The sequence below is a fragment of the Ovis aries genome, chromosome 25 (genome assembly GCF_016772045.2).
Source record: "Ovis aries strain OAR_USU_Benz2616 breed Rambouillet chromosome 25, ARS-UI_Ramb_v3.0, whole genome shotgun sequence".
NCBI lineage: Eukaryota > Metazoa > Chordata > Mammalia > Artiodactyla > Bovidae > Ovis > Ovis aries.
Genome location: NC_056078.1, coordinates 29,094,202 through 29,117,363, shown reverse-complemented (window position 1 = coordinate 29,117,363; position 23,162 = coordinate 29,094,202). Strand labels below are relative to the sequence as shown.

Here is a 23,162-nt window from a genome sequence, read left to right as displayed (position 1 = left end):
GCATTTCATCACTGTTCTTCATGTAACAATAACAAATTAGACACAGCCTCAGTCTAATCAGTCTAATCAAAAAGACTTTGACAAGAATATTAAAGTCAATGTCCTTTTGTTTCATTTGCTTTCTAATACAAACTATCTATACTGCAGCCTAGATATCTATCTGTTCAGCAGTTGCCACAGACAACTAAACCCATTAGTAAGTTCTGGCGCTATCATCTTAGGTAACTTATTCCCAGTTGGGCAAAAGGAAGAAATAGAACTAAAAGAATTACACTATAATGAGAGTCCATTCATCCATCTAGTTTGACTTTTTTTGGTAGTTTTTTTTTTTAACAAAACTAAAAACAATGCTGGCGATGCACCTGAACATTAAATTACAATCTTTTTCTCTTCAGTCCTTACTAAACATCAAGTATTCTCCTAATGGTTCATTACAGGGCAATAAATGTCTATATTTAGTTCATAAATGGAAGTCATCCAAATTGAGAGTTTGTATGGAAAGTATGACAGAAGAAAATCCCTGGAGATTGAAAGAGAACATGGAAGGTTTTTATTGTTGAATTTATGTGCATTCCTACCTTAGCAGCAAGTTTCTATAAGCCTATGGCTATGCTTAGTCGCTCAGTCGTGTCCAACTCTTTGAGACCCCATGGACTGTATGTACCCTGCCAGGCTCCTCTGTCCATGGGGATTCTCCAGGCAAGAATACAAGTGGGTTTCCAGACATCTTGGAATGTGAAGTCAAGTGGGCCTTAGAAAGCATCACTACGAACAAAGCTAGTGGAGGTGATGGAATTCCAGTTGAGCTGTTTCAAATCCTGAAAGATGATGCTGTGAAAGTGCTGCACTCAATATGCCAGCAAATTTGGAAAAAGCAGTGGCCACAGGACTGGAAAAGGCCGGTTTTCATTCCAATCGCAAAGAAAGGCAATGCCAAAGAATGCTCAAACTACCGCACAATTGCACTCATCTCACATGCTAGTAGAGTAATGCTCAAAATTCTCCAAGCCAGGCTTTAGCAATACATGAACCGTGAACTCCCTGATGTTCAAGCTGGGTTTAGAAAAGGCAGAGGAACCAGAGATCAAATTGCCAACATCCGCTGGCTCATGGAAAAAGCAAGAGAGTTCCAGAAAAACATCTATTTCTGCTTTATTGACTATGCCAAAGCCTTTGACTGTGTGGATCACAATAAACTGTGGAAAATTCTGAAAGAGATGGGAATACCAGACCACCTGACCTGCCTCTTGAGAAATCTGTATGCAGGTCAGGAAGCAACAGTTAGAACTGGACATGGAACAGACTGGTTCCAAATAGGAAAAGGAGTACGTCAAGGCTGTATATTGTCACCCTGCTTATTTAACTTATATGCAGAGTACATCATGAGAAATGCTGGACTGGAAGAAACACAAGCTGGAATCAAGATTGCCAGGAGAAATATCAATAACCTCAGATATGCAGATGACACCACCCTTATGGCAGAAAGTGAAGAGGAACTAAAAGCCTCTTGATGAAAGTGAAAGAGGAGAGCGAAAAAGTTGGCCTAAAGCTCAACATTCAGAAAACGAAGATCATGGCATCCAGTCCCATCACTTCACGGGAAATAGATGGGGAAACAGTGGAAACAGTGTCAGACTTTATTTTTGGGGGGCTCCAGAATCACTGCAGATGGTGACTGCAGCCATGAAATTAAAAGACACTTACTCCTTGGAAGAAAAGTTATGACCAACCTAGATAGCATATTCAAAAGCAGAGACATTACTTTGCCGACTAAGGTCCGTTTAGTCAAGGCTATGGTTTTTCCTGTGGTCATGTATGGATGTGAGTCGGACTGTGAAGAAGGCTGAGTGCCGAAGAATTGATGCTTTTGAACTGTGGTGTTGGAGAAGACTCTTGAGAGTCCCTTGGACTGCAAGGAGATCCAACCAGTCCATCCTAAAGGAGATCAGCCCTGGGATTTCTTTTGGAGGGAATGATGCTAAAGCTGAAACTCCAGTACTTTGGCCACCTCATGCGAAGAGTTGACTCATTGGAAAAGACTCTGATGCTGGGAGGGATTGGGGGCAGGAGGAGAAGAGGACGACCGAGGATGAGATGGCTGGATGGCATCACGGACTCGATGGATGTGAGTCTGAGTGAACTCCAGGAGATGGTGATGGACAGGGAGGCCTGGCGTGCTGGGATTCATGGGGTCACAAAGAGTTGGACACAACTGAGCGACTGAACTGAACTCCAGGGGATCTTCCCAACCCTCAAACCCAGGTCTCCCACATTGCAGGCAGATTCTTTACCATCTGAGCCACCAGGGAAGTCCTAGTAATCAACAAATATACTAAAGGCTCAAATAATCATCACACAGTTAGATAATCCTCCTTAGGACAAACCCAAGTTCCTCTTCCCAGGGTGTATATACTTCATTAATAGCCAGGTGAATACAGTGTAGGTAAATTCCCTATGAACTCTTCTATATAGCTGATCCCATCGAAAATACTACTCAGTGCTGTTTCATTTTTACTCTTTCTTTTTTAATAGAAGAGAAGTAAATTAGAGATCTTGAAAGTGCCTCTGGATCTTGACATTTTAGATTGGTTCATTATGTCCTAAGAATTTTGTGAGTAAGGCAATGTGCTGGTGACATTTCCTCAGGTGACATACAGATGCACTGTTACTAAGTTTATGGCCTGGAATAGCATCAGAACTAAATGACTCTCGTGAGTTCTATCGGGGAGCTATAACTTAGTATTACTAGGCGTAGGTGGACAGAGAGCTCAACCAGTTGCTGAGATAAGGGCAATCTTCAGTATTTGAGATGAGCCTTAAGGTATGAATGGATAAAATGTCTGGAGGGAGGAAGGCATCTTGGAAGGAAATTCAGCATATGCATAGAAGCGGAGGTGACACAAACTGGAGTTTGTTCATGAACAGCCAGCAGTCTCACCAGGCTGGTACAGACTTCATGGAAGAGTACCATGGGAAAGCAGGACCAGCAGTAATTCTGATCTTGGCTTTTCCGCTGCCAAAGGGACCTTGCTTTAGACATACTGTTGACTGCATCTGAGAATACATTTTCTCATTTTTAAAATGAAGAGTTGGAGCAGAACATCTCTGAGGTCTTATTTCCAACTTTATAAATCTATGACTCTAGGTCGAGGGTTGGCAATTTTTTCCATAAAGGGCCAGAGAGTAAACCCTTTAGGCTCTGTGGGTCATACAGCACAGCACTTCTGTGCCAGCACTTCTCACCACTACTGTAGTGTGAAAGCAGTCATAGAAAACATGTAAATAAATGTGCAAGGCTGTGTTCCAATACAGTTTTATTTATGGATATTAAAGTTTCAATTTTATATAAATTCATGTGTCACGAAATCGTCTTCTTCTGACTTTCCAAATACTTCAAAATTAAACACTATTCTTAGCTCCCAGGCAGTACAAAATTTGGCCCACAGGCTGTAATTTGCCAGTTTCTCTACTCCATAGAGAAATACGAACAGAAAGGGGGTAAACTGTAATAACCATCAAGAGCTAGAATAAGATAGATAAGACTGTACTATAATTATATGTGATAAATAGTACTAAACAGCAACATATTGCAATATATGAGTATATAAAATATCTTTCTTGATAAGAAACATTGTATAACTAAAATTTTAACAATGTTATATGTCAAATATACTCAATTTTTAAAAAGAGCTGGAAAAAGGAATTTAGATGAATTTAGAAAACAATGGGAGGAGATGCCAGTTTCTGGACAGAAAGTGTTGAGATCAGAGTTGTACCTAGAATCTTTACTTGCCAGTAATAGATGAGAGTGAGAAATTAGTAGACAACTCTCAAGAAAAGGTAATATTAAAGCCTAATCTAGGCTGGTAGCTTTAAGAAAAGGCGGCGGGGGGGATAGGGGAACACGATATGGAAGGATCAACAAAACACTACTTTAAAAAATGATGAGGAAAAGGTTTATTTCACAAAGATAATAAAAGAGGTCAATTTCCAGGGAAGGGGGGAAAAGGTGATTTTTGCATTCCCATTCCTCAGTGTCTGAAGTAGAGTTCATGACTGCAGTCGACTGAGGAATTTGCCTTTCTGTGGAAGCTTTCAAACAAACAACCCAAGTTAAAATTTCCAGTTCCAAGATAAAAGTTCTCAGGTAAAATGTAGCTTTTGTGTTTGGTTTTAGAGATGCAGTAGATACGGCAGTTATAGAGTTAATTTTCAGCGGCCTTCACAAATTAGGAAAAAGTATACATCCAGTGTACATAGATATATCATTGCCCTCAGAATTTAAAAATCACCCTGCTGAATGTGACTCAGAATTTATATCTATCTTTGCTTTGCTCTGACACAGGAAAATATTGCACTGCTACAAATACAACCAATTCAACATTCTAGGGTCTATCAAGTGTGAGCAATCCGAGTCAATGGGAACACTCCATGTTTCTAGAACTCAAATTTGGAAGCTGGGTGGAGCTGGAGGACGAGGGGTGCAAGGAGACATGCACGCATTGCAACAGCTCTAATTCATGTTAGTATTCGATAGGAAACATGGCCACGCCTCATGGGAACAGCAAATTCAGAGATTAATTTCAACTAAGCAACCTAAATGGAGCTTCATGGAGGAAGTGACATCAACACTGGATCCCTTTTAAACAGGAGAGGAAAAATAATTCCAGGCAGTGAGAATAATGCAAACAATAATGATAAAAAGATGTGAGAAAATACTTGCTTATCTCTTTTTTTTACTTCAAAAGTTGTACATGTTCACTGTTAGAAGACAAACATGAATTATGGTAAGAAAAACAAAAATTTTAACCTGAAACCCCACGACTCAATCCCACCACATTTTAGTATATGCTCTTCCACATATAAAATAATACAAAATGGAATCATTCTAAACATATCCGCCTGCTGTTTTTTGCATAACATCTTAGCATGCAAATCTTTCTATGCCATCTTGGAATACACATTGGAGTAATTAAAATCCACTGGCATACCTGAGTTCAACGGTAAGTATAATCCTTCCTTTACAGACCTTTCTTTGAGCTTCCAATTTCAGATCTTTTCTTTCTGTCTTCTCTAGAGAGTTTTCCTGCTTTCACATGAGATCAAAACAGTTTGGATACAACTTGCTGTGTCAATAAAATCGTTGACTTCTTTGAAATTTGATAAGGATTCTAGTTATTCTGTCATGCAGTTCAAAGTGATTTTATTTGCAAAATTAAAACTGGTCCTGCCACATATGGGAATGATAAGCACATAGTATAAATAAAATAATTGAGGATACATAAAATAGTTTTTAAAACATTTGTTTTACTGACACATTGTTGAGAATACTATGAATCCAAATGTAAATTATGTAATAAAGATGCTATCTCTAGAATGTCCCCTCTTTACATTCCTCCCACTGCTTGAAGGCAACCTTAACCATTTTGAATGGGTGGCTCTCCAACTCCTGTGTCTCACTTGCTGATCTATCGCCTCACCACTACCAGGGATGTCTTACTAAAGCTCAAAACCATCCATGTTAAACATCAGCTTAAAATCCCTCCATTGCCTAAACATCCGGGGCTTAGAATGTTCATGAAACAGAATTCATGAACATAACATAACATGAAACATAATTCCCCTTCTAAAAATTATCCTATAAATGTACCTACACGCATATAAAATGACATATCTATGTCATTCATTGCCACACTGCCTGAATTAGTAAAAGATCATACGTAACTTAAGGTACTTCCACAAGGGTCTAGTTAAATAAACTGTGTTACAACCATCAGTGAATCATTATGTAACTATCAAAAGAAGAGAAAGCTTGTATGGAACAAGTAAAAGGATATACTATTCAATACAGAAAATATTCCCAATATCTCATAATAACTGTAAATGGACTATAACCGTTAAAAATTATGCATTACTCTACTGTACCTATAACATATAATATTGTACATCAACTATAATTTTAAAAAAAAAAGGAAGATAGGACTTCCTTGGTGATCCAGTGGTTAGAACCCTGTACGTCCACTGCAAGGGGTTCGATCCCTGGTCAGGGAAATAAGATCACTCATGCCATGTGGTATGGCCCAGAAAGAAAAAAATGTAATTTAAAAAAAGAGACAGTTCTATATAAACTGATAAGAAATGTTCTTCTAAACAGGTTAAGGGGGAAAAAAATCAAGGAACAGAACAGGGTAATAGGTCACCATCTGTATAAAAGAGGAATACAACTGCCTGAATATACATAACTATCTCTAGAAGCACACTCAAGACATTTGGTCTCCTGTGTCCATTAGTTTCCTCTGAGGGAACCAAGGTGGCTGGAGTTCAAGGGTGGGACGGAGACAATTCACTATTTTAAATTCTGAACCAGGGTAAAGTTTTCACTTATTCAAAAACTGGAGGTTTCAGTGATTAATATGGCATGTAAGTCCCTTCACAAACTAGCACAATCTACCTTACCAGTATCATCACTAAAGCTTCCCCACTCCCTACGGCACACTCACACTCTTCTATCTTTTCATTCTCTCTGCTCAGAAGGCATTCCAGGTTTTCTCTGGCGGGCGCACTCTCTCATGCTTCAAACACTGCTTCTCTGTAACACAGAATGAACTTCCCCTCTTGTCTTCTTTCCACCTTACTCTTTAAAAGGTCCTTCAGACTTTGATTACAAGTTTGCTCCCTTGTATTAGAAGTTGGGTTTGTAGTCCCCCATGAGTTCGTCAGTTTATACCCCTTGGGGACAGAGTCCAGACCTCAGAAAGCATTAAAAGTGTGATGAAATAGCAGCATTACTCGCCTTAGTCAAATGCTAGAAGCCAAATGTGATAAAATGGAATATTATTCAGCCTTACAAAGGAAGGAAATTTTGACACTTGCTACAATATGGATGAAATCCAAAGATATATTGCTAAGTGAAATATGCCACTCACAAAAGAACAAATACTGTTCTTACTATATGTTTATACTTGGAATGATGCTAAAAGGTGAAACTCCAGTACTTTGGCCACCTCATGCGGAGAGTTGACTCATTGGAAAAGACTCTGATGCTGGGAGGGATTGGGGGCAGGAGGAGAAGGGGACAACAGAGGATGAGATGGCTGGATGGCATCACGGACTCGATGGACGTGAGTCTGAGTGAACTCTGGGAGTTGGTGATGGACTGGGAGGCCTGACGTGCTGCGATTCATGGGGTCGCAAAAAGTCGGACGCGACTGAACTGAACTGAACTGAACTGAAGGTACCTAGAGAAGTCAAATTAAGTGGGATGGAGAGTGGAATTGCAGTTGTCAAAGAAAGAAATGGGGAGATAGGGTTTAATGAGTACAAAGTTCCAACTGAGAAAAATAAAAGATTCTGGAGATCATGGTGATGGCTAAAGAAAAATGTGAATGTACTTAATGCCTCAAAACGACATACTTAAAAATAGTTAATATAGTAAATTTTATGTATATTTTACTACAATAAAATTTTTTGAAAAGAGGAAAAAAAAAACGAATCAGTGACTTCAACAGTAATGCTTTCCTGGCATTTATAACTGCCTTTCTACTCTCATAGTTCCTTGCACTCCAAGATGTTTTTCATCAAACAAAATGAAAATAAAAGCAATCTTTTTTAAAAAGTATGATGAAACAACAAGAGACTACCAATACTGATAAGATTTTGAAAAAGATACAATTCTAAAAATGAGAAATACTGCCATTTAAATTAAAAACTCAATGGCTGAACTAAATGGCATATTAGACCCAGTTGAATGAGAACAAACAAAGTGGAAGAGCTGAAGAAATAACAAAATGGAAAATATAAGCAGTTCAGATATACAGAGGATAGAGTGAGAAAATCTCTACACTTCCAAAGGATGAGAACAAAATGAAGAAAGGCAAAAATTCAAAGATATGATTCAGTTCAGTTCAGTCGCTCAGTCGTGTCCGACTCTTTGCGACCCCATGAATCGCAGCACGCCAGGCCTCCCTGTCCATCACCATCTCCCGGAGTTCACTCAGACTCACGTCTGATGCCATCCAGCCATCTCATCCTCTGTCGTCCCCTTCTCCTCCTGCCCCCAATCCCTCCCAGCATCAGAGTCTTTTCCAATGAGTCAACTCTTCGCATGAGGTGGCCATAGTACTGGAGTTTCAGCTTTAGCATCAATCCTTCCAAAGAAATCTCAGGGCTGATCTCTTTGCAGTCCAAGGGACTCTCAAGAGTCTTCTCCACCACAGTTCAAAAGCATCAATTCTTCGGCACTCAGCCTTCTTCACAGTCCAACTCTCACATCCATACATGACTACTGGAAAAACCATAGCCTTGACTAGACAGACCTTAGTCGGCAAAATAATGTCTCTGCTTTTGAATATGCTATCTAGGTTGGTCATAACTTACAAGGAGTTACGCTTACAAGGAGTAAGCGTCTTTTAATTTCATGGCTGCAGTCACCACCTGCAGTGATTTTGGAGCCCAAAAAAAATTAAGTCTGACATTGTTTCCACTGTTTCCCCATCTATTTCCCATGAAGTGATGGGACTGGATGCCATGATCTTTGTTTTCTGAATGTTGAGCTTTAAGCCAACTTTTCCCTCTCCTCTTTCACTTTCTTCAAGGGGCTTTTTAGTTCCTCTTCACTTTCTGCCATAAGCGTGGTGTCACCAGCATATCTGAGGTGATTGATATTTCTCCTGGCAATCTTGATTCTAGCTTGTGTTTCTTCCAATCCAGCGTTTCTCATGAGGTACTCTGCACAGAAGTTAAATAGTAGGGTGACAATATACAGCCTTGATGTACTCCTTTTCCTATTTGGAACCAGTCTGTTGTTCCATGTCCAGTTCTAACTGTTGCTTCCTGACCTGCATACAGATTTCTCAAGAGGCAGGTCAGGTGGTCTGGTATTCCCAACTCTTTCAGAATTTTCCACAGTTTATTGTGATCCACACAGTCAAAGGCTTTGGCACAGTCAATAAAGCAGAAATAGATGTTTTCTGGAACTCTCTTGCTTTTCCATGATCCAGCGGATGTTGGCCATTTGATCTCTGATTCCTCTGCCTTTTCGAAAACCAGCTTGAACATCTGGAAGTTCATGGTTCACGTATTGCTGAAGCCTAGCTTGGAGAATTTTACTTTACTTTACTAGCGTGTGAGATGAGTGCAACTGTGCAGTAGTTTGAGCATTCTTTGGCATTGCCTTTCTTTGCGATTGGAATGAAAACTGACCTTTTCCAGTCCTGTGGCCACTGCTGAGTTTTCCAAATTTGCTGGCATATTGAGCTCAGCACTTTCACAGCATCATCTTTCAGGATTTGAAACAGCTCAACTGGAATTCCATCACCTCCACTAGCTTTGTTTGTAGTGATACTTCCTAAGGCCCACTTGACTTCACATTCCAGGATATCTGGCTCTAGGTGAGTGATCACACCATCATGATTATCCGGGTCATGAAGATCTTTTTGGTACAGTTCTTCTGTGTATTCTTGCCACTTCTTCTTAATATCTTCTGCTTCTGTTAGGTCCAAACCATTTCTGTCCTTTATCGAGCCCATCTTTGCATGAAATGTTCCCTTGGTATCTCTAATTTTCTTGAAGAGATCTCTAGTCTTTCCCATTCTGTTCTTTTCCTCTATTTCTTTGCACTGATCACTGAAGAAGGCTTTCTTATCTCTTCTTGCTGTTCTTTGGAACTCTGCATTCAGATGCTTATATCTTTCCTTTTCTCCTTTGTTTTTCGCCTCTCTTCTTTTCACAGCTATTTGTAAGACCTCCCCAGACAGCCATTTTGCTTTTTTGCATTTCTTTCCCATGGGGATGGACTTGATCCCTGTCTCCTGTACGGTGTCAGGAACCTCATTCCATAGTTCATCAGGCACTCTATCTATCAGATCTAGGCCCTTAAATCTATTTCTCACTTCCACTGTATAATCATAAGGATTTGACTTAGGTCATACCTGAATGGTCTAGCGGTTTTCCCTACTTTCTTCAATTTAAGTCTGAATTTGGTAATAAGAAGTTCATGATCTGAGCCACAGTCAGCTCCTGGTCTTGTTTTTGTTGACTGTATAGAGCTTCTCCATCTTTGGCTGCAAAGAATATAATCAATCTGATTTCAGTATTGACCATCTGTAGTCTTCTCTTGTGTTGTTGGAAGAGGGTGTTTGCTATGACCAGTGCATTTTCTTGGCAAAAGAGATGATAGTTAAGAATTTTCTAGCATTGATAAAAGAAACTGATCTTCAAAATCAGGGAGACCAAAAAATCCCAAGAAAGATAAATAAGGACTTTAAAACTCACTAAGGAAAAAAATCATCATCTAGAGCAAAATAACAATTAGACTGATGGCAGATTTGAACGCAGAAAACACTGGAATAATATTTTAAAGGTGCTAGAAAAAAATTACTACCTGCCTAGTTTTGTATATCCAATCTTTCAAAAAAAAGATGCCAAAATGAAAGATATTTTCAGATAAAAGAACTAGAGTGTGTACTGCCCAAAGACCCACCTAAAGATATTAGTAAAGGAGAGACTTCAGGAAGAAGGGAGATTTGTTCACTGTTTCTCTTATATCACAAAGAAAATGGTGAACACATAGGTAAATGAGGGGGAAGGCAACAGTATAAGAGAACAACAGTATCTAATTTACAGGGTGAAAAAAATCAAGAGAGAAACAAAATCTCAGACAACCATATATAAGGGGACAGTGAGATTACAAATACTTTGCCATTTTATTCAAGTAAACAGTAAAGGTGCCAATTATTTTAAGACTTTGAAGCTAACTATGCATGTTAAAAAATTTCCAGAAAACCACTGAAACACCAGAAATAATAGTTTTTTCTAACTCAGACTATTCCTTTTGGCGGGGAGGGGGTGGGGGGGAGGGAAGGGCTGTGCTGGGTCTTTGGTGTGGCACAGGGGCTCAGTAGTTGCAGCACATGGGCTTAACTGTCCCAGGGCATGTAGGATCCTAGTTTTCCAACCAGGGATCAAACCCACATCCTCTGCATTGGAAGGTGGATTCTTACTCACCGGAAAGTCCATCTATTACTCTTATATTGATGGGACATTTGAAGAGATTCTATCCTTCCTTTCAAGCTAACCTTTTCCAGTATCCAGCATAATATGTAGTCATTAAGAGGTCGCAAAGAGTTGGACATGACTGAGCAACTGAACTGAACTGAACTGAAATATTTGTTAAATCAATTTGGCTGTTCCAGAACAAGATGAATTCTATCTCACAAATGCATTATACTTTTCAACTCTACCTGTAAAGAGCCAATTCCATTTATTTTAATGACTACCCCTTCAGTGTTTCTCTTTTTTAGAAAATAGGATAATGAATGCTTGGAATACAGCTCAAATCCTAAATCTCAATTTTTGCTTTTAAATTGGGGTGGGTACCCTCACTATTGCTCCAAATAAAGGAGAGATATCAATCATAAATTTAGACGTCTGATTTACATCACGAGAAACTTGCAATCAAAGGCTCAGGCACCTAAACTGTGAGATATATTTTCCCCACAGTTGATAAAACTATATATTCCACAACATATGGAATTCTATGGAACACTTTCACTGGCACTTTGCCTTGTTGAGTCAAAGTTAGGAGTTATACTTAGACATTAAAAAAAAAAATCAACAATGCCTTTTCATTAGACTAACATTTAAAATATGACTTAAAAATCATGTGAAAAATATATTAATATATCTAACACTCACTGAGCTCTTACCTGTCAGGCATAGTTCTAAACATTTTTATGACCTCTTTAATCTTCACAATACTACACCCTAAGTCAGATACTAATATTAGCTTTGTTTTACAGCAGAGGACTATGAAAAAGAGAAATTAAATACTTTCCCCAATGTTATATATGTTGTAGGTGTCAATCAATGGCAGGATTTAAACCTTAAGAGTTTACTCTTAACCATTATATTCTAGGCTGAATTACCTTGTGTGCGTGCATGCATGCTAAGTCACTTCAGTTATGTCTGACTCTTTGTGACCCTATGGACTGTAGCCCACCAGGCTCCTCTGTCCATGGGATTCTCAAGGCAAGAACACTGGAGTGGGTTGCCATACCCTTCTCCAGGGGAGTACCTTACATCTATATCTAAACTCTGATTTTGGTATTTGCTAACTCATACTAGATGCTCATTGCCAAAGTTGTTCATTTGCAAAGCATCAAAACTACAGAGAATCCCAAACCCATGGTATATTTTTATTTACATTTACATACCCTGCATGATTCTATGCTGAAAAAGATTATCCCCATCTGCACTCCAGGACTCTATGCCTAAAATTTATTCATTCAGGAAACATGAATTGGATGATCCTATTGCATGCAATACCCCATGCTAAGCAATGATTTACAGCTGCTTTCCTAATTGGCAGCTAAATTTTGCCAAGATTCACCCACGCATGAGATACATTTTTCCAAAAAGCATAGAACAGTCTGGGGGTAGGGAAGCAGCAAGTGGTCTTCCCTCTTGTTCATTCAACAATCATTCCTTAAGACTCTTCTATGTGTCAAGCACTTCGATGGATGCTGGAAATTCAGGGGCAAACACAGCCGAGCCCGTGTTTGCCCATGGGACTCTAGAGGGGGAAAGATGTTAAAGAAGTAATCATCACACAAATAATGACTTACAATTATAAAAAGCACAATCAAGAAAAAAATAATCATATGATAGAGGGACCTAACATAGTTTTGAAGGCAGAGTCAAGGAGGTCAACCTTTGACTTTTTAGAGTCAACCCTAAAAAGCTGATATTTAATATGGAAGTCGAGGATTAACAGAAATGATCAAAGTAAAGAACAGCTTTACTTCAAAATCCAAGTAAAGAGTAGCTCAGACAGAGGGAACAGCCCATGTGATGGCCCACAAGCAGCACCCGGCTTTGAGGAAACGAATACCCACTGTGCCTTGAGAATCACAGGAAGAGGGAAGCTGAAGCCAACGCTCAGTTCTTTTCCTAACTGGGGGCATACCACCTGAGCATTCTGCTGCTAGACCACTCACATTTTCTCCATGGCTCCAAGGAATAAAAACTATTGTTACAAACACACAACCCTTTAAAGTAAATAATTTAAATTCCACAACAATTTGATGCGTGGAGAGAATGTAGATAAGCTACATCTTTTATAAGATCATAAATTTCACCTGTGTTTTAACAATTTGAGGCCACAGACCCTATCTGAGAGTTGGACCATAAAGAAGGCTGAGTGCCAAAGAATGGATGCTTTTGAATTGTGGCACTGGAGACTTCTCTTGAGAGTCCCTTGGACAGCAAGGAGATGAAACTAGTCAATCCTAAAGGAAATCAACCCTGAATATTAACTGGAAGGACTGATGCTGAAGCTGAAGCTCCAATACTTGGCCATCTGATGTGAAGAACCAACTCATGAAAAAAGACCCTGATGCTGGGAAAGATTGAGGGCAGGAGGAGAAAGCAGACAACCAAGGATGAGATGGTTGGATGGCATGACTGACTCAATGGACATGAATTTGAGCAAACTCTGGGAAATAGAAGGACAGGGAAGCCTGGCATACTGTGGTCCATAAGGTGACAATGAGTTGGACACAATTTAGTGACTGAATGACAGCAAATCATTCAGAACACCAGGCAATGTGCATAGCTAGAGTCTGATAACTAATTTTGCTGTTGGGTGACAGCCACAGAATAAGAAAATTGAGTGTTACTAGAAATTTACCAGCACATTCAGATATGCTTATCTATTTGAATTAAATGAATAGAAACATGTTGTCCACCTTACAGATAAAAGATGATCTAGTTCTCCAGGGATGGGGTGGGGACAGAGAGAAGGCTGGAAATACAGGGAAGCTAAATAAGTTGCTAGTTGTCCCTCAACTTTCAAATCTAAGAACAAATATACCATTTTTCTTTCTTCACAGAAAGCCTACCTATGGGAATAAAGTTAAGCTTATTTCAAAAGAAGGAATGACTTTGGCTTGGACTGTGGCCAACTGCAATGAGATTCAGCCACTTTCCCTTTAAAAATCATTCAACTGGAAATCTTATCAGTGGGAAATTCTCTAAGGGCCACGACTCTATTTTCTGCAACTTAACAATACTTGTAAAACATTTTTAGCTCCAAGATTCACTACCTCTCATCCTCTATACATACACACATCCCACATTCACACCAATCCAATAAGCTGACTTCTGATAGAAGTAAGTTTTTGGAATCTAAAGTTCCAATTATGTAACCAACACAATATAATATTTATGAATCTGTTTATCTTTGTGATTACACAGGCATTTGTATACAGCAACATTTATGGGCAGAAGAGAATACCAAGTCATCCAATGCAGGCAAAGAAGATCTACAAAGTTTTACCAAGGGACTGGAAAGAAAGCAAGGACTCCCTAACTGCCCATATCTAATTATACAAGTCCTCTTTTATTCATTCCTCTATCATACCTTATCCCTTTGTGTACATATAATGCACAAACTTATTCAGTGTAAAGACCCCATATCTTTAAAGAGGATGTTGAGATTAGAAGTTCTTTCCGGACCCAGCCCATTATTTTGAACTTATTTCATTCGCCACTCACTTAAAGAGCTGTAAGCTAAGCATTATGGCTCCCTAAACAGCACACGGCAGTGAAAATCCTGGGTAGTTATAACAGACTGAGTTTCCTTGCTTTTGTTTGCAAATTTTTGAGCAGGAAAGTGAATTAAATGGTTTGAGAGGAGGGGTGTTAGTGGTGGAAAAGGGATAAGAACTGGTGCACCTATATATAGTTAAGTTTGTATTTATGTCTGTGGAAACAAATTGGTTTGGAGTAGAGGTAAAAGACTGGAAAAGGCTGAGAAACTCTGTAAGAAGACTGTGACTATAGATTTTTGTAAATTTCAACAATAAAAAGTATACTACTTTTGTAACAAGAAAAACTGTTCTTTTTGAAAGACTATATGAAGGCTCAGCATGACAAAAAATAATTATTGATAGTATACTATTCACTAGTATTATTTTAAATGAAAGATGAAACAGTTTTAACTATGTTAAAAATATAAATGAACAAAAATCCTCTACTTATATATTTATTTCAACTTCCTTCCCTAATTAACTTTTTTGTAAATTATTAAGGAGAAATAGGTAAGATAGCCTTCCTCTCATAACCATTCCCAACAGAAACTGAATAAGAAAATTACAGGAAAAAAATCAGAGGAGTAGTCACCTAGATAACTCAAAACTTATGTTATCTGAACTTAACTGTCTGTGTGGCCCAACATACCCAAATGTCTACTGTAAGGATTCTACAGGTCCAGACAAGCAACAGAAAGACAGATGAAAGCCTCCAATGGAAGGTACTTCCTCACATATATAAACTTTCATCTCTGGGTGTTTCAGAGTCTTATTACAGATTTGAACTTTACCCCTTAAAGCTCACTCTGAAATATTTATACTACATAGCACTGAAGGCTGGTGGAGCTTAAAAAAGCCAAGGCTAAAGTTTGTTTTCTTCTTTTAGTCCTTTCTATATGGGAAGATTTAAAAGCAGACTGGCCTGAAAGCAACATGAACTGACAGAATGACCCTTTCTCAGCAAGAGTCCTGAGCACAGAGCATTATCCTAGAGAGAAAACTTGCTGGGATACCAACTGATCTCTGACATTTGCTCTTTCCATACTGCTACTTCTTTTGATATTGCTCTAATGCTGGTTTATTATGTAAAAATATACCCCACCGTCGTGACCACGACATAAGGATCACTGAAAAAGTTGGGCCGCAGATCAGCCAAAACACAAAAAAGAAGCAGATCAACTTTCTGAAATCTTTGTCTTCTGCCATATAGTTCAAGGAAATAAAAATCTTTTAATGAGGCATTAATGACTCATGGTATGATACTGCACCGTAACTAGCAGAGCTCCAAACAATATATCAACCCCTGGACTGAAATGTTAAATTTTTAAAAGACAAAAAGAGTTCAAAAAGAATGCAAAATCTCAATGCCACTTTCAGACAGGAGGCAACATATTCGCACATTATGAATTTAGTAAGTGGCCTGCATAGTTGAAATGACTCTGAAACAGAGAACCACAACCCAAAATAGCCTAACACTTTTGTTATCTCAAACAATGGGCAGTTAGCCATTCATTCCTCCCTCTCAGTATACATTCTACTTGTTTCAGATGAGGCCTATTATAAATTTGAAGAGACTGTTCAAATTCAGTATCCTAGATGTTTAAAAGCTGGGGATGGAAGATATTTGCCACACAAAAATTCCTATTATAATATTTTGTGCATAAAAAATGAATGCTATGTATTTAGTATTTTTTAAGTTATATTTCATACCTATTACCAACTTGACACTGGAAATAAAGAAGCAAACACATAGACATGGTCCCTGCCATTGAGAAACCTTCAACCCAGTGAAGACAAATACTGACCAAGTATGATGGCTGTCAAAAGAGAAAAACAATACATGTTATGCTGCTGTATACTGTGGATAATTAAGATGTTCCCATGGTACCCTCTTTCAAGGTGTGCCAGCAAAAGACCAGGAAGTTGTCAGAAAACTTTTAAAATAATGACCCTCTCAGTTGTGATACATATAAAACATAAGTATTATGTGTGTGTGTGTGTCTGTGTGTCTGTGTAAAAATAACCAGTAATTAAGTATATAAAATTACCAGACTACTCTTTTAACAAATATACAAGAAATATTAAAATCCAAATTAGTCCCATATCCATAAAAGCAGTTGCCTTAAAGCTGTCCTTACTCCTGACAAGGGCAAAAGGAGTCAGCATAGGATACTGTGGTTGACAGCACAGAACTTTACCTTTTATTTTGTCCATAGAATATAAAATAACTTTTATTTTGTCCATGAAATATAAAATAACTTTTATTGTATCCACTGTTATACCAGTGCTATTTATAAAACAGCTTTAGAAAAGCCCAACTTTCTATAGTGTCAGTACATATAAATACTTATTGGGACTCCACTAAAATTATAAACACAGTTGTAGAAACACAGTCTCCAAAACTCTTCCATTCTCTCAGTCATGAGCAGATTTAAGTCCCATTTGTATATCTCTTTTGATCTGTTTCAAATGAAACTTCATAATTCCCCAAAGAACCCACAAGCCTACTTTAAACACTATTTAAATATAAAGAAATCCTACAAACCTACTTTAAATACTATTTAGTTCTAATAGACTTCAAGCTAAGCAGCTAAATACACCAGAAAAAGTCTTTATCTTTTACAGACATAGATACTTTTGTACTATCTGTATCTATTTTTTTTTAAGCTGCAGAATTAAATGTCGCTGTGAAACAGAACACTACCTTCACATCATTTTTTTAATATATACCCTTCACACAGGCCATGCCAAAGCCAGGCTTTAAACAAATAATCTTGCCAGATCCAGGACAAGGGGACACAGCATGGTAAAGCGAAAAAGGCAGAGGGTCCAGAGTGAGAGAAACCGAGTTCAAGTCCAAGCTCCACCACTACGCAGCTGTGCCACTGTAGGCAGGTTACTTAACTGATTTACAGTATCTTCATCTGTAAAATTAGGACCATAGCAATATCTACCTTAAAGGATTGCTATGAAATTATACACATGTTTATATGAAAGCATTTTATAAACTATAAAGAATTATACATTCTTATTATTTATCTTAATTTTTCCTTAATATAGGAATGAATATTTTCATTTTAAAAATTAGAAAATACAGAATATTAAGAAGAGAAAAATCACCCATAGCCCTGTCACCCAAACATTGCTATTTATTTTAAATGAAGTAAGTCCAACATCAACCAAAAGAAATTAAAGTAGGAATAATTTAAGATGTTAATACAGGTAACGTATTAACAACAAAATAAACTGCTGATTTCTTCTTAAGAACAGAACAGTCTTTCTCATCTATCAGTTTAAAGACAGTGCTGCTGTTTGTCCCAGAGCTGGTCCCAACAGGGTATGATATATGGGTGAAGCTCATAAAAGTCAAAGCCACAAAACTCCCAAAATAAATATTTCATGAGCCCCAGGAGTAATTACAACACATGCCCTCAGATGCAATGGAGAAGGCAAAGTGTATGAACCCCATTAACAAAACTGGCATGACTTTACGGTCACAAAGACTCAGATTTCTATGGGCCACTTCAATAGGAAAAAAGAAAAATTTATATACCATGCTACAACACAGACAGCCTAAGACTTCTGAATTTTTCACATTGCTTTTAGAACTTGTACCCCTCCTCCATTTTTCCTTTCCCACCCTTCTTTCTCCTAGGTCCCCTCCTTGTTTTATTACTGCATTAGAATCACTCTCTGTGTTTAAAATGGCCTTATTTTATACAATGGAATATTATTCAGCAACAAAAAGGAATGAATTTCTGACACATACTACACCACAGATGAAAACATTATGCTAAGTGAAAAGTCAGACACAAGAGGCCACATATTTTATGATTCCATTTACATGAAATGTCCAAAATGCGCAAATCCATAAAGACTGAAAGCAAATTGATGGTTGCCTAAGGCTGGGGTATTAGGGGATGGGAGAAAATCAGTGAATGTAATGGGTATGAAGTTTCTTTCTGAGGGAACAAAAATGTCCTAAAATTAGTCTCTGGAGATGTTGTACAATTCTATAAACACGCTGAGAAACACTGAACTGTACACTTTAAATGAGTGAACTGTATGGTATGTAAATTATATATCAACAAAGCTGTTTTTTAAAAAATGATCTTATTCACTAGAAAAAAGGACATGTAAATAACCTCATCCTACCCTCTCTCTAAGGGTAGAGTAAAAGTGATCACTCAATTGTGATGATACATATATAAAGTGACCAGACTACTTTTATTTAACAAATTACATGAAAAATTGCAAATCCAAATGTTTTGCTTAATGATTCCCTAAGTCAAAACTTGGTCCTCCCTCAGATTCTCAGTAATTCTATCCCCTCTGTTTAGGTAGTTCTTTCTACCTATAATGCCTTTCTTACCACATCTTTAAATGTTCAAATACCACCTTCTTTAAGGCCAGTTCAGAGTCTACCTTCTCCATGCAGTCTTCCCCATGCTCTCAAGAAAAGTGACCTCATCTTCCTCTGAACTTCCATACTTCACTTTCTCTGGGCCACTTATGACTTTCAATCCAATATTATACTTACTCTGGCCAACATAATACTGCTTTGATGTTAAAAGGGGGTTCTCAATAAATACTGATCTGATAAGTGGGTGACCACTGCTTAACAATGCAGAATTTCATCATCATTGGGTATATTTTCATTTTGGAAATATTCGAGTCACTTTAGACTCAAAAATGGTAGTAAGGTTAAGCAATACGCACTTCAGACAAAATTTTCTTGACCAAAATAAAACAAATGTATTTGTGTGTATACAATCTGTAAAAAAAAAAAAAAAAAAATCCCAAAGAGAAACATTGGAATAGGGATATAGCCTCCCAAGGTAACTGAAAGAAATGTGAGTTGCATACATTTTGGAATACTTGTTCAAAAATCAGATTCATTAGAGGAACATCACATTTCTTCCCTGAGAGTTCTATTATCAGGCTCTACTAATTCTTCTTCTACTGTATTTCTAATATAGTCCTATTTCCTGCTCCATTTTGCCTGCCAAACCCAAAGTCCTCTCATTTTCTTCATGACCAACCAATTTTTAGTCTCCTAATTTATCTGCCTTCCCATAGTTCCTTCTTTCCTTCAACAATATCAAGCCATCCCATGTGCCAATGTTAAGGGTAGGAACTGGGGAGCACATACATATCATATGAGACACAATCTAGTTAGGAACTTGATACATGTACACAATTCATCACAATATTCAGTAGCATATACCCAAGGGCCACGACAGACACCAAGAATTCCAAGCGATGGGTAAATCCTCTGGGCTCCCCAGAACACAGTCTATACAGTTTCCCTCACACACTCTTATCCTCTCCCTTCCATTCTTTTTCATTTTATTGGACTTCTGTTAAACTGCCCATACAGCATGCACCAACTTCAGCTCCAGTTTCTCTCCACCTTGCCTCCCTGAGCGAGTCAAGATAATCTACTTGCTGTAATCTGGAAGTGACTTAATCACAAGTACTTTTGTTCACCACTGACTATTTATCAACACAATCCTCCTCACTTTCTCTCTGCTAACTCCTATCAAATTTCTTCTTTTGTAATGTATTGGAAAGTATGTAATAATAAATAATTTTGTTTTTAGCTTATCACTGCCCTCGTTTCTTTTGTGTTTGTCTTACAGAATCTATTACAATGTTTACTAAGGGACTGTATCACAGCCACCTATGGAGCTTCTTAAAAACACAAAGACCTTGACCCAACCTCCTCAGTAAGTCTGGGATGGGAGCTGGACATCTTTATTTCTAAAAAGCCCCACTGGTGATTCTAATGCACATTTCAACCTGAAAACCTGATTTATTAAAATGTTCCCTATACAACAGACATTCAATTCTTATTAATTCATGCACTGAAGCTCATAAATAACTTTTCTCTAAATAGCCTAGCCAGATATCAGCCCCTAGACTACACCAGCTCTGTTCCAAGTGCAACATGTGGTTTTAAGATTTCATTTCCTGAAGTACTCCTTGGAGGGACACTATTACCTTGACTCTTTACATTGTTTCCTATTTGTTGAAAAATGGAGGCCTGGAATGCAGCCATGTTAGACAACACTACTTAAGAATGTGCTCTGGAGCCTTAGATTAAAATTAGTTATAAAAAAAATAAAAACAATGTAGAACTAGACATTTTGAATGAACACAGTATTCTTCCTGAATACAGTCTAACTAAATCTACAGGGAAAACAGATGGGGAATTTGGTCAGTAGTGTCTTCCTAGTTACCAGTCTCCTGAACTGTCTCCTGAACTGGGCCCCTAAAGACTGAGGAAGACTTTCAGCAGCTGAAGTGCATTAAAGGGCTCTAATCAGATAAGGAGCCCAAGCCGCACCCAGACCCACAGTGGCCGCCCAGCCTCCTAACTACCCTGACACACAATATTTACACAGCTCGGTGGGGAAGCCTTATGAACTTTTTCCGAAGTTGCTTCTCACAGGCAACAGCCTTCTGAGTCACCCACCCAGGGTGGGAAAGAAAAGTGTGATATTAGCCAGCGGGGTTTTAGGAGACTGGGCACAGCACCTCTTTTCTCATTTCAGAAGCGGGCTCCGCCTCCTCCAGGAACCACCTCAGTTACGAGTCACCGCTGTGGGCGACAGGGGTCTGCGGAGCCACTTAGCCATCTAGGAAAGTTGTGGCTTGGGGAGGACACGCCCCGTTCTTTTCTCCGGCAGGGGCCGCAGATCCCAGATTCCACAGGCCTCTCCCGGCAGCTCCATCTTGCTTCCTGTCAGGAGGAGGGGCCGAGGAGGAGGGCCCCCGAGTCTGGAAAGGCCCCAGGGGGAGGAAGTCGTGTGACAGCAGGTAAAGCCAGGTGGAAATCTCCACAGGAGTTGGGGGTGGGAGCGGGAATGAAAAGCAGCGGGGTTAAGCGAAAGGGGGAAAGGGATTCGTGCTCACGAATTACTGCATAAAGAAGTCACCCGGCGTTTGTGAGTGCCAGAGGTGTGAGCAGAAGTAGACTCCTCAGGAAGGGAGGAGACAGACAGGAGGGGTCAGTAAGACAAGTGGACAAAAGGGCCGGACCCGCGGAGCTCTGGGGAGGGGTGGTGGGTGAGGCAGGTTTCAAGGTGAGGGGCAGAAGTATCAGAACAACGTGGCTCCTATTTAAGAATCCCTGGAAGGAGAGGCAGGGAGTCAGTAGAGGAGCCCGCCAACCCAGAGGCCAGGCTGGGCAGGCCTAAAAAGGAGCTGAGAGCAAGGCTGTCAACGGGAGGGGCGACAGCCGGCTGAAGGAAAGGGGCTATCAGACATCCTAACACCTACCATTTACTGAGCGCTTACTACAGGTCATAAGCTGCGCTAGGCACTTTATAAATACCACCTCACTGAATGTTCACAAGAAACCCGCGAGGCAGGCGTTATTAGCATTGTCCCCATTTTATAGATGAGGAGACTAAAGCTCAGAGAGGCCCGAGGGCTCGCTCAAGGTCAGACAGCGGGGGAGTCAATATTCAAATCTGAGGCGATCTGGCTCCCGAGTCCACGCACAAACTCACAGGCAGTGACCGGGAACCGTAAGGTGAGCCAGGACCTCAGGAACGTCTCCCACCCCCGTTCCCCATCCCAGGCCCAGCGCGCTCACCCGAACGAGGTTGCTGACCGCCGCCTGCACGGCGGCCACAGGCGCGGTGAGGTCAGGGATAGCTTTGCCGTCCACCTCGCCTTCCTCGTGCATAATCACCAGGTGCGAGATCTGCTGCGCCACCGGCTCCAGAATGCTCTCAATCGTGCGCGTATGAAACACCGGCATCGCGGCGGCGAGCGGGGCGGCGAACCGCGGGCTACAGAGAACTGAGAACCAGGGGCCGGGAACCCGCACGGAGACGGACTCGCAGCAGCGACTACTGAGTCGGGGCTTCCCTCAGCGTAACCAGCCTCACGGGCGCCCCGCCCGCTCGCGTCGCCGCGCCCAATGGAAGCGCCGCTCAGACCCAGGCCTCCACTCCTATTGGTCCCTCTTTGATATGCTCCACCCCCGCAACCGCGCCGCCAAGACCCCGCCCCGCCCCCATTCCCAAGGGAGGGGCCTGGGATTGGGGCTGCGCCGCAGGGATTGCGACCGGATTCCCGAGCCCTAACGCCGGGCGCTCCTTATAAGGGCATGGTGGGAGCGGAGAGAGCGGCTGGAGCCGGGGGCCCCGCCCCCGTGGCCGCCTCCCGCGTCGGCCCTGCAGAACTCCGCCCCTCTGCAGAATCACCTCAGTGGGGCGGGGTCTCCTCACCTCCGGCGGCGCTGGAGTCTGAGGAAACCCGAGAGCCCTTAGTCTGTTCCTGGCTCCCCAAGTTTCCCTTCACGCGACGCCCTAAAAATACGTTTTCCACTTCCTCTCAGTAATGCTTTCAAACAGCAGAGGTGCCCAGAGGAACATGTGTCCCATTCATTCACACACAGCGCAGGCACACACACACACACACACACACACTTCACCCACTCCCGTCACATACACACACACACACTTCACCCACTCCCATCCTCAGAGATAGTCACTGTTAACAGTTTGGTGTGCAGGATTTAGACCTTTGCTTTAGACCAGTCTACTCACTATCTTGTGC

The 23,162-nt window shown here is 40.2% G+C and overlaps 1 protein-coding gene across 2 annotated transcripts in view; it reads right to left on the bottom strand.

The window, feature by feature from the left end:
- Nucleotides 1–22,452, bottom strand: part of VCL (vinculin) — a 112,015-nt gene extending 89,563 nt beyond the window's left edge. For both annotated transcript variants that reach the window (XM_027962288.2, XM_027962290.2), the window contains exon 1: nucleotides 22,192–22,452. In XM_027962288.2, coding sequence (XP_027818089.1) covers nucleotides 22,192–22,359 — 168 coding nt within the window. In that variant the 5' untranslated portion in view covers nucleotides 22,360–22,452. The remainder of the gene's footprint in view (nucleotides 1–22,191) is intronic.
- Between the last annotated feature and the right edge of the window lie 710 nt (nucleotides 22,453–23,162).